General features: G+C 32.0%; 1 protein-coding gene across 1 annotated transcript in view; it reads left to right on the top strand.

Moving 5' to 3' along the window:
* The window catches only part of GABRG1 (gamma-aminobutyric acid type A receptor subunit gamma1), a 70,857-nt gene that overhangs the window by 54,915 nt on the left and 3,634 nt on the right, over nt 1–12,308 (top strand). The window contains exons 6-8 of the mRNA XM_022565017.3: nt 2,519–2,656; nt 2,782–2,934; nt 6,776–6,987. Of these exons, the coding sequence (XP_022420725.1) occupies nt 2,519–2,656; nt 2,782–2,934; nt 6,776–6,987 (503 nt within the window). The remainder of the gene's footprint in view (nt 1–2,518; nt 2,657–2,781; nt 2,935–6,775; nt 6,988–12,308) is intronic.

Raw genomic sequence — 12,308 nt, 5'->3', positions numbered from 1 at the left:
AGCCCATAAAATGACTTTAAAAATATTGCTTATGTCTATGAATTGTATAATGCTTTTTCCTTTTTTAAAATTCAATTTTTTTCAGATATCACATTCTAGAATTTATTCACAGTAGATTACAAGTATTTATAAGTATTATCCTGCTTCTTCACTTTAAAAATTCCCATATATCTCTTGCTGTCATTTATTAAGGATTTTCTTGACTTTCTTAATAATTTTAATCTCACTAAAATGTCCTTTTTACTTCATAGTCTCATCTCTCACTGCTCTGATTTTCTAACATTGACTTCTCAATGAATAAAACAGCCAAATAACAGCAAAGACTTGATTAAAAGGAACATTCAAGGACTAGTTGATACACAAATATTTAAAGATGTAGCAATTACTGTATTCTCCTCTAGATATCATACCTGAATTCTTGGTATTGTCATTGGGAATATCCTATCCCTGTTAGTGCAATTGGGTGTTACTGACATAAATATAATAATCATAGCTATCTTTTTTCAGGCACTCTATAGGGGTCCAGTAGAGGATCCAGCCTTCTCCATCTAATATTTCACAACAAATGTATTTGGAAGATTTCATTATGGCTCCCATTTTACAAGTCAACATCATGAGATTTAGAGTGGTTAAGTAACTAGCTCCCTGTTTCTATTTGTGCCCACATTCCTATATATTATGATTATACTCTATTACTTCTACAATTCCAATGAAAAAGAATGGGAAATATGGGAAAAAAAGATGCTAAACCTTTAGAACAAGAGAGAGAAGATGGAGAAAGGAAAGAGGAAACACATCCTTATACAGGCCAACAAAGATGAGAGCAATTTCATTGCATGGCTGATTAAGGGATCCTGGTGGGAAATGATACTCTGTTTTGGAACTTTTTAAAGTTGATACTGAATTTCATTCCGGTAATATGGTAGATTAACCTTTGTGTCTAAAACAATTTAAAACATTTTATTTTTAAAATCGTCTCAAAAATCTTTAAGTGATCACTAGGAAAGAATTTTCAGCTACAAAAATTCACATTAAAAGTTGAAACCAGAAAGGTAAGAAGGTTTGTAGCCTGAGGACATTTGCCAAAAAAAGATAAAATTGAGCTTCGATTTTGACGGCCTTGTGGATTGGAAATGTAGTAAAACATGATCGCTACATACATCTGGGTTACAAAAGGCTGGACACTTAGAGTAACATTAGAGTAACAAGAAGGAGCACCCCCTACCCCGTACACACACACATACACATACAAACACTAAGGTCTAAAAGGAAAGTTGTCTCTTCAATCAGCATACCAGGGTGAATTAACTCCTTGAGAGGATTTAACCACAAGCCCAGCCCCACATGGATTTTCCCAAATTTCCTTCACTTGGTCCAAAAAACCCTTGTGGATTTCCAGGAAGTGTAGCAGAAACAAAATCATATCCTTTTTAAAAGAATTCACTTCCATTCTAGACAGGTGCAGAGAAGGCAAAGGCATTTTCAACATAAATAACAAAGGTCTAGTATCCAGAATATACATAAGAATTCAGATAAAAGAAAGATAAAAAGGAAAACCCAATAAAATAATGGGCAATTGACAAGCAGTTATCCAAAGAAGAAACCGAAGAGTCCAGTAAACACATGAAAATTTTTCTAGGTTTTATTCATAATCAGGAAAAAAGTGAAATAAAGTACACTCTACAGTGAAAATAAAGAAGACTGTCCACATAAACCTTAATGAGAATATGGATCCACATATATTTTCATACTCTGGTTGGTGAGAGATGAGTATAGTATACTCTCTATGGAAAAAAGATTGACGCTGTTTCATAAAGTGGGAAGTATATGTAATCCACGACCCAGCTACTCCATACCTAGGTATATATACCAGAGAAACTTTTGCATATACAATTGTGAGACATGTACAATAACATAACTAACAGCAGTGTTAGTAATAGCCAACAGAAAAGATTACAAGTGTGGACACAATAAAATGGATAAATAAATTTTAGCACATCTTTACAATACAACAAATTTACTACTACTACATAAAACAGCATGGATGACTATTACAAATATGATATTAAAAGAAGTAAGATATAAAATAATGCATCCAGTATGTTAACAATCAAGCAGAGTTCAAAAAGAAACTAGACTAAGCTATATATTTCAGAATTGCCTATCAAAAAAATCTATAACCAAAAATACAAGGGGAGGATTATCACAGAAATCAGGTTAGTGGTTACCTGTGGTCGGGAGGGGAAATACTATATTGGAGTGGACACATGGTTTTTCCCAAGGCTAGCAAGATTTTATTTCTTGATTTAAATGGAGTCAACATGGATTATCATTATTTAATCATTATGATTATTCCTTAACCTATACTCATAAATTTTATGCAGTATTTTTTCTATATTTGACATATAATAAAAATGAGAAAGAATTTCAAAAGAATTTGTCTTTGGATGTTGGTATTGCAACAGCAACAGATTTGGATCTGCTAATGTATATATTTTTAATTTTAATTTTTACCTAGATGGATACCCTAAAAATGAAATTGAGTATAAGTGGAAAAAGCCTTCTGTAGAAGTGGCTGATCCTAAATACTGGAGATTATATCAATTTGCATTTGTAGGGTTACGGAACACAACTGAAATCTCTCACACAATCTCTGGTAAGAAGGAAATACAAATCAGTGATTAATCCTAGCATCAGTGGCATTTGTATTTAAATCTATGGTTTGGAATCCTATACTTATATGTATTTTATAGCCAAAATAAAACATATTTTTTCTTCCAGGGGACTATATTATCATGACAATTTTTTTTGACCTGAGCAGACGAATGGGATATTTTACTATTCAGACCTACATTCCATGTATTCTGACAGTTGTTCTTTCCTGGGTGTCTTTTTGGATCAATAAAGATGCAGTACCTGCAAGAACATCACTGGGTATGACATGTAATATATTCTATAGTGTCATATGACTTTTAGCAACATTTTAATGTGATAAAAGTTTACAGTTTAATATGTTAGAAATATTCCTCTAACTGCAGTCTGACAAAAATGAACAGATACTCTAGTGCAATATGATGTTGAAATGAATATATGAAACAAGTAGGAAAAAGAATTGTAAAGAGCTTGAAATCTCAGAAATGTTTTTAACATAGGTCAAGGGAAGAATAAAACTAAGTAAGAATTAATGCATGAAAATCATACATAATCCCTGAATCTTAAATGTGATCAATATTTTCAATCACTTTTTATCAAGATTTTATTTTTTAGCCAAATCACTAATAGCCAGTATTTATTGACTGGTGTGTGTTTAGAAAGCTTTGAAATCCCCTTCTCTTACAATGGTGCTAACGAACAGTCAATGGTTCCAAAGGGCAGGTGCTGAAAGGAGCAAGAAGTTTCCAGGCTTCTGTGATCTATAAAATGTGTAATAAGTCTGTGAATATTTTTAGAGTTGCCTGTACAATAACACTGATTAAAAGGGTAATTTGTAATTCATACTTGATAAAATAGACTTTTCATCTTTTCTTTAGCAATGTGTTGCAATACAGTCATAAGAAAATGTGTCTAATTATTATACATTGGTTTAAAAGAAAATGATAACCTAAATTTATGTATTGATATACAAAGATGAATTATTGATTAATTGATTAATCCCCAACATCTGTATAAGATATGAATCTCACTACTGATAATTGTGTCCTAAAAACATAAAGAAAGTTGGGACAGTTTCTAGTTTCAACAATAAAGAGGTTTTCATGTGGTTTCTATGGTAGCTGGTGACTAACTCCATTTAGTAAATATAGTAAAATGCAAATTACATAAAAGCAGCAAAATAAAGCCTGAAGTACCTAGTTCTATACTTGGAAATTCAACTCCTTGGGAATTTAAATAGAGGTATAGATATAGCTAGGGGATAAAATGCACTCATATCTGAGTTTTGTTTCCTACAATTACTTCAAATTATTTTATGTTCCAAGGTAATCAAATTACTTTAGTCTTTTTTGTATGCTTCTCTGAGTATACCAAATATTATATTTTGTTCTTAAATATTATTCTTATATTTCTTCCCAAAGAAAATTTGGATGGATTATTTCTACCATTAGGGTTATATGAAGACAAAAGCCTATGCCATAGTGTCATGAAAGAGAATAGTCAATAGTGGAATTGTGTTTTTACATGAATTCATATTTTTAATATTACCATATCAACTATAAAGATAAGCCATAGCCAGCTCTAACTTAAAGAGTATCTCTTACAACTGTGGACTCTATGTAGTTGGAGGATCAAGGATTTTTTTTTAAGTGTACATACATACATCCATACATCCATCATTGAAGGACAATTTCCTGAGCCCATTTATTCAAGATTGTATTTTAACAAACATTTATCAAATGCTTTATGTGAAATAGGCAGCATTCTAGGTGCTGCAGTGTTAACAGTGAACAAATTGTGATGTGCTCTTGTTCATGTTAAAACATAAAACATTTATGTTTTAGTGGGGTGTTTGTTTTAAAAGGAAATCCACCATATTATTTTTAAGCTAAACTCTGTGATAATAATTACTAAATTAAAGAGATAAATGTGTAGAAGCTAAGTTCTGCTATAGTTTTCCTTAATTTATGCAATAGAAATGTAATAGTATTTTAGTAAAGTGAAATTTAATTCTGTCATTGATAATGAAATCAAAGAACACATTGGCCTTAAGATTTTTTTTCTACTTGGGATGGGACATTTTTATGGAAGCCAGAAGTACCTTGGGAAAGCTACCTTTGTCTGACTATGGGAATGTTATGATTTAATAAGTTATTAAAAAAATAGTGCACAAATCAAGGAAGAGAGAAGACTGGTAGTCACTGAAATTATTTCGCACTTACCATATGAAAAGCCTTTAAAAATAATTTTGGCTTAAAAAAAAAGAAGCAAAAACTGTCAGGAATAATGGGAGAAATACACAAATCTGCAATAATAATTGAACATTTTAATACTCTTTCTCTTTCACTGATAGAATAACTACATGGAAAAATCAATTAAGATGTAGAAAATTTGAATGCAATTATCAAACTTAACCTGATTGATATTTATAAAACACTGCACCTAACTACAGAATACACAATATGTTCAAATGCATACAGAACGTTAACCAAGATCTCAATAACATTCAAAAGACTAAAACTTTCCAGAGTATATTTTCTAACCAAAATGAAAGTAAATTAAAAATGAATAAAAATAACACAGATTAATAATGGCCTCAGTTATTTGGAAAAAAGTTAAATGACCTTTAGATAACACTTGGGTTAAAGAAAAATCAAAAAGGAAATTAGAAAATATTTCAAACTTAATTTTAATAAGAATTTAACATATAAATATTTGTAATATGCAGCTAAAGCATGCTTAGAGGGGAAATTTTAAATGCTAGTATTAGAAAGGAAGAAGGATTTTACATCTACTTTAAAAAATAAGTAAATACCTTTTATATAAATATATTATACAAAATTTATTACATTACTGTGCCCATTTTTTAGATGAGAGGCACAGAGGAGTTAAGAAACTTCCCTGAGGTCACAGAGTTAAGAGTGGGAACATGAGAATTTGAACCTAATTTGCCTCCATGACTTCCAATTCATTATACGTGTATCATCTTTAATTTTTTCAATCCTAAGCGATAAAAGTGAAAAGATGGGCATGTGAAAGGAATTATTATTAAGGCATGTTTCAGTGTAGACATGAGGGAAAGAGGTGGATGTTGCCTTTACCATATCAAAGAGGCACTTTCTATTTTTTTCAACCCAGATGTTGCCACTTTATAAATAATTGACCAAATTAAGATTCATTTGGCATTATATTTAGTACTTTTTTGGAGAGAAAACAATCCCACTAATGGTGCCTTCTTTCATAAGGCAAAGAATGAGAATTAAGGCAGTTTAGATCAGAAGAGACATAACATGTGCAGCTGTGAGTTAGGGGCCCTAAAATTAGTAGTGGTAAGAACCACAAGAAGGCCATGGATAAAGAGAAACAGATACCCCCAAAGATCCATATACAGGGCTGGGGCCCAGGTGGGTATTCTAATTTTATATGTTGACTTCTTCAAAACATGAAGATTTACTCTGTCTTTTTAAAGTATTCCCTTGATATCATTTTGCCTGTATTCTTTACCGAGATGAAAAAAATAGGTCTAATTCAAGTAATAAAAAAAAAAATTCTATAGTAGCTTGGATTACTTTTAACTGTGTGTGGCACGAAACTTCAAATCACTGTAGATTAAATTGGGTAGAGGTCTAAAATGGCTTCTGGTGCTCTGGCTATTGTATTCCAGAAAAATGCAATTAGGAAGAGGGAACGAGGAGCATTTCCTATCTTTCTAATGACATCTTTTGGTAGTTGTTTACACCCTTGACTTAATTCTTCTTGGCTAGATTTCAGCCTGTGGCCACACATAGCTAAAAGAAGCTGGCAAATAAATTTGTACTTTCAGGCAGGTGCAGACTAGCTAAAAATTGGATAGTCTATTATTATGGAGGAAGGGAAGAATAGGTACAGGGAGTAAACTACCTGTGGTCTGGAGAATTTAGATGATTAGAACTCACAGAGACACAAAGAACACATTGAACACAATGTAGCTATGGTTACCAGAATTTTTTTTTTTCTGTAAATCACAAGTAATTATATGCTTTTGTTTCCATTGTTTATTTCTGCTCACAATATTGCCAAATCGGTTGGAAGAATAAAAATGGTCTTATTTTTCATCATTTATTTTTCTTCCCTCCCTCCACAGGTATCACTACAGTTCTGACTATGACAACTCTGAGTACAATTGCCAGGAAGTCCTTACCTAAGGTTTCTTATGTGACTGCGATGGATCTCTTTGTTTCTGTTTGTTTCATTTTTGTTTTTGCAGCTTTGATGGAGTATGGTACCTTGCATTATTTTACCAGCAACAAAAAAGTTAAGACTACTAGAGAAAGAAAGCTAAAAAATAAGGCCTCGGTATGTTAAAAAAAAATCTCTATTTTATAAGCAACAATTTACTGTTAGAGATACTCTTTTCTCGTGTTATACTTTCTTAGACTGATATGGTTGCTAGTGGTACCTTGACAAAAGATAAAAAAAATATTAAGATGAAACTGGGGTACCTAACATTGCCCACCAGCAAAAGTATTCTTATATTTTTCCCTAGAAAAGACTTTTGGATCACCTTTGTAAAGAGTGGTTATTATGCTGTGAAATTTTCTACAAGTAGTAAATTCTTTGTACCTAAAAATTATTTAAACTCTCTCTTTGAATCTATTTTTGTGATAGGATTTGGACTTCTTACACTGGTACCCCACAAAATTAACTTAATTTTTAGAGATAAAGATCTCTCTTTAATGTTAGTATTCAGCTGTGTTTGAAAGACATAGCTTTCTATGTCATAGAGAAGATATCTGTTTGGCTTTTGCATATTTGTACTCACTTACTCCCCCTTCCTAAGTATATATCTACCTTAACTTACATCACATCAAGTTGATAAATTAGAATTAACTCTACTGATTCTAAAATACTTAAGTATTGGATGATTAACTATAGTTTCTTTTTATAATGGCAATTATAACAACTTTAAAGTAATATCTAGCACTGAGTATTCCAGGAACTCCTTTATATGCATAATTTCATTTATGCTCATAGGCACCTTATACATACAAGTTCAGTAATTTGCACAAGGACAAACTTAGGAAGACAAGGATCCAAGACTCAAACCCAGGTCTTTTATGATAACAGAGGTCAAGCTTGTAATCCTTCCTTTATGTTGCCTGTTTTCATAGGACTCAGAAAAGTAAACATCTTTTTCTCCAATATTAACAAAAAAGACACTTCATTGCTAATTCCAATAAATGTTTTTAAAGCAGATTTTTTCCAAAATACCAACATACTTGAGGACTATATAAAACAGTTATGCATGAGTGGCAAGCTTGTAAACCTACCATAGCATGTACATAATGAGGCATGGGATTTTTCATGTTACATCCTAAAGTTGTAAGTTCTAAGATTCAATGCTTTTTCTCCCTTCCCCCATTTTTCATTAGTTTCCTTATAAAACTTTACCATACTTTTAAATTATATTTTACCTTTTATGTTATACTCCAAGGACCAAAGTCTTGTGTATTTGGTTCCAGATTCCCACAATATCCCAAGGAAGGAGAGCACATTGTTGGTGGTACACATTTCAGAACTTACATGGTAGAATTAACATGTGACTCTCTCAACTTGACATGATTTTAGCTTATCCATAGGATTTATTATGGCCGCTGAGTGGACAAGGCATCAGGGGGCAATGATTTCAGCTTTAAAATCCATTTGCTAATTTTTTAGGTAAAGAAAAACACAAGTTTTCTACTATCTTCCTTTAATCCAAGCCAAACATCCTCTCTGAATTTTCCATTTCATCATTTACTCATCCACAGCTGTGCTTGATTAATACCTTGACAATTTTATTTTTGGAAATTGTGAATGAAAATGTTTAGAATAAAAATAATTAACATCATAAGCCAGACAATGTACAATCTCACATGGATTCTAGAATTTCATTCTAAGAATATGTAATATAGGTACTAATATTATCTAAGGCTATTCAACCAATAAGTGGCTACTGTAGGACTACAGATAATCAGTTTGACCCCAGATCATGTGCTCTCAACCACATTACCAGATGTCTCATTTACTCAGGAAGCTGAAACATTATGACATTCATTTAATCATTCATTCATCAAATATTAATTAAGGACACCCATGTTCTAGGCACTGTTCTAGAATAGTTATTTAGGAAAAAAATGCCTGTATGTTGAGTATTTAAAACTTAGCACCAAACCCAAGAAGCAAAATATTAAAGATGAAAAATTAAGGAATAAAAAATAAATGAGAGCTTTGAAGCATTAAATTGCAAATATCAAAAGTTAAATTGATATGTAATTGACTACCTAGGTAAGAAAAATATTTTTAGAGCCGTCCAAAATAAAATTCTATAGTAGTTTCTTTCTGTTCAGTTATGTGCTTCGTGAGCTTTTTCAATACACAATGACACTTTAAGTGAAAAATTGGATCAGTAATCAAATCTGACTCCCTGCCTAGTTCAGTGTTTAGCCATATGGTCTTGCCAATCAGGTAAATCAGGGCACACTTTTATGAAGAATAGATAGCTCTGCTTGCTGTTGTCTCAAAATATTCTATTTAAGGGCTTTGTGGAATCTGTGTTTTTCTTCTGTTCCAGCCAGGAGGATCAAATGCAAGCCTAGACCCAGAAATCTTGCAGCATCTTGCCTTTACACATGTTTTAATTGTTTGTGAGTTTATCTTCGTTCTCTCTCTCTCTCTCTCTCTCTCTATCTCTATCTCTATCTCTCTCTATCTCTGTCCTTCCATCTGCCCACTTTATTTTATAGGCTCAAAATTCTGAGTTGTTTAAAATCCAGCATTTCCCTTTTCTTCACCAAATTATTTATGGCAATAGGCCAGGACCAAAGATCTTGCCTAGAGTCACTGAAAAGTCAACATGTCTGTTATTAAAAGAAACTAAAATCCCCTTCTTGACATCTCTTTGACTGCTTAGCTGAGAATCCCAGAAAACTCCAATTTATTTTACTCAGGAAGAGATGATATTTGAACACAATAGATTTTAGCTTCAATGACCCCTCTAAGAAAAATATAAATTAATAAAGATGCTTTCTACCTTACTCTCCACATGATACATTGGACCTTTTCTCTCTTTCTTTTTCTTGCTCTCTCTCTCCACCTCCCTTCCTCCTTTCCTTCTTCTCCCCCTTCCTCCTTCCTTCCTTCCTTCTTTCCATTATCCCTTTCTTCCTTCTGGCCTTACTTATGTCCATATTTCTTTATTTCTTTCTCCTTTATTTTTTATTGTGAATGTCAGTGACATTTTGACTTGGTCCATATTACCATCCAATATATTTTATTGGGTTTTTATTTCTACTCATTAAGAATATGATTCACGTGTGTTTGTATCAATATCTATTTTCACGAGAATCTAATAAGTTAACTGTGTTGAAGTATAGAATCAAGATCCTTATGAAACATGTAAAGATCTCAGAAAAGCAATAGTAGTAAACCAGCTAACTAAAGAGTAGTTCTTGTTGAAACTGAAATAGCCCATTGATGATAAAAAAAAAAATCTCAGAAAACCGTGTTATACCTACATCAGGAGCCTGATCTACCCATTTGAGGTAGAACTTATTTGTAATCTCTCAATTGGTTAAAATGTTAAATGAAGGAAGTTTATTTCACCAGCCATGAACAAGGCACTATGAAGAAAATAACGACACAATGTGTTCTCTGCTTTCGGGGATCTTTGAATCTAGTTGTGGAAAAATACATTAGAAGTGTAAATGTAAGATAATAAAGTACAGTCCAATATAAAAATCAAAAGTAGACAAAGACACTATAAGGAAGTAGCAGTTAGGTGACTGGTTTCAAATACCTTTTCGGCAGCAAAATATTTTCTATGATAGATATAAGTTAAGAATATTTAAAGATGTTCTTATTGAAATAGAGATAGGTACCACAAAGTCCGAACAAAGTGGCCTGTCCTATGCACAGAGGAAATCTTGAGGCATCATGTAATATGGTCTGTGAAGCACTAACAAGCACATAGTGTTGAGAAGAGGCTATGTCATTGTGAGCCAACAGTGCAGTGGGTGGCCTTTTTCATTTCATTGTAAATAATTTATTCAAAATGTATGTAAACTAACTCTTCCAAAGGGAATTTGATAGAGAAAATTACAAAGAAAGCATGGCATCATTGAAGTAGTTCTTTAAAGAATAAGTTGCAGTTTTCAGGAAAACAAATTATCAAGCATATTTGAGAGAGAAGGAACCATGTAAGCCAAGTTGAGGCATACATATAAGAATACAAAGTAGATTTGTATATTTCTCAGGCTTTTCATCTAATACAGTAGCCACTAGCCATATGGCTAGGTTGATTTAAATTAATTAAAAGCAAGCAAAATTTAAAATTTAGTATCTTAGTAGCATTAGTCACATTTCAAGTGCTTAATAGCTACATGTAACTAGTGGCTACCATATTGAACAATACTGATACAGAACACTTCAAGCACTGCAAAAACTTCTCTTGGACATTTGCTTCTATGTTTTTGAAAGATAATTATAAGTAGCATGGAGTATATACTTGAATGGCAAAAGAAGCAAGGAGATAAAGGCTATTGCAGTAGTTCAATAAGTCATATATTACTGAGAGTGGAACTAGGGTATTGGAGTGGAAATAATGGGTGGAAGGTTGTGTTTTTTGTTTCTTGTTTGTTTGTTTGTTTTTGCCCACAAAACCCAACCATAACATTTTCTTCACACACAAAAAATATCGTATTTTCAGCCAGTGCATATCTATATGAATAAACATTCTTCTACCTTTCAGAGCACAAAAATAATGAAAAGATGAATCAATACACAGTTTCACAAATTATAAACCTTCTTTCCTGTAATGGTAATTGGCAAAGCTCCTAGGAAGGATTATTTGATATTGGTGAAATGTGAAGTACAGTAAGAAGTTTACTTGTGCATGGTTGAAACAAATGAACAAATAAAACAGTATATAAATGTACAAGTGAGAATACAATTCTCTGCTTCACAGCCTTGGTCCCAACCCTCAGAATTTTTTTTTTTTAACTTTCTATTTTTTACTTTCCTCTGATAATTATTTCCATTAACTTCTAATTCTTGGAGTACCAAAATGACAACTCAGAATCACCAAAATCCACCTCATGTCTATTTTTAAACATTGATGTAGATCTTGTAATTTTTGAAATTCTCACTGATAAATAACTGGGATTTTGTGAAAGTTGATTGGAGAAAATCTGTGCTTAGTTTGGCATTCTCATGTGCCACTTTTTGAATGAGAAGTTAATAGTGATATTAGTTAATATTTCATAGTATCAATAACATGACCTAATAATGTTTGCTAATCATATTGCTAATACTTAATATTATTAATTGTATTAGTATATGATCTAAATAGTTATTATATTATTGGTCTTGGTGCTTAAAATATATTTTGTATATTTAACTATACGATTAATCTATAAGTAAGAGCATTTAATATATAACCAGACACATATGTATCTTTAATAGTGAGAATGGGATGGATTTCTCAAAATGTTAAGTTCAGCTATTCTTAGTGACTTTTTTAAATAACAAAAAAAGGCATAGTCTCAAAACTACATCATTTGAAGTAAAAGGAAATTCTATTCAATTGTGTTGTTTCTTTTTATGTCATTTAAATGGATCTATTTTATTTTTTCAATGTT

The sequence above is a fragment of the Delphinapterus leucas genome, chromosome 5, assembly GCF_059928025.1.
Source record: "Delphinapterus leucas isolate spDelLeu-1000000601 "Yukka" chromosome 5, BTC_Dleu_Yukka2, whole genome shotgun sequence".
In the NCBI taxonomy this organism is placed as follows: domain Eukaryota; kingdom Metazoa; phylum Chordata; class Mammalia; order Artiodactyla; family Monodontidae; genus Delphinapterus; species Delphinapterus leucas.
Note: the sequence above shows the minus strand (reverse complement) of the source record. Positions and strands in the feature narration are given on the sequence as shown.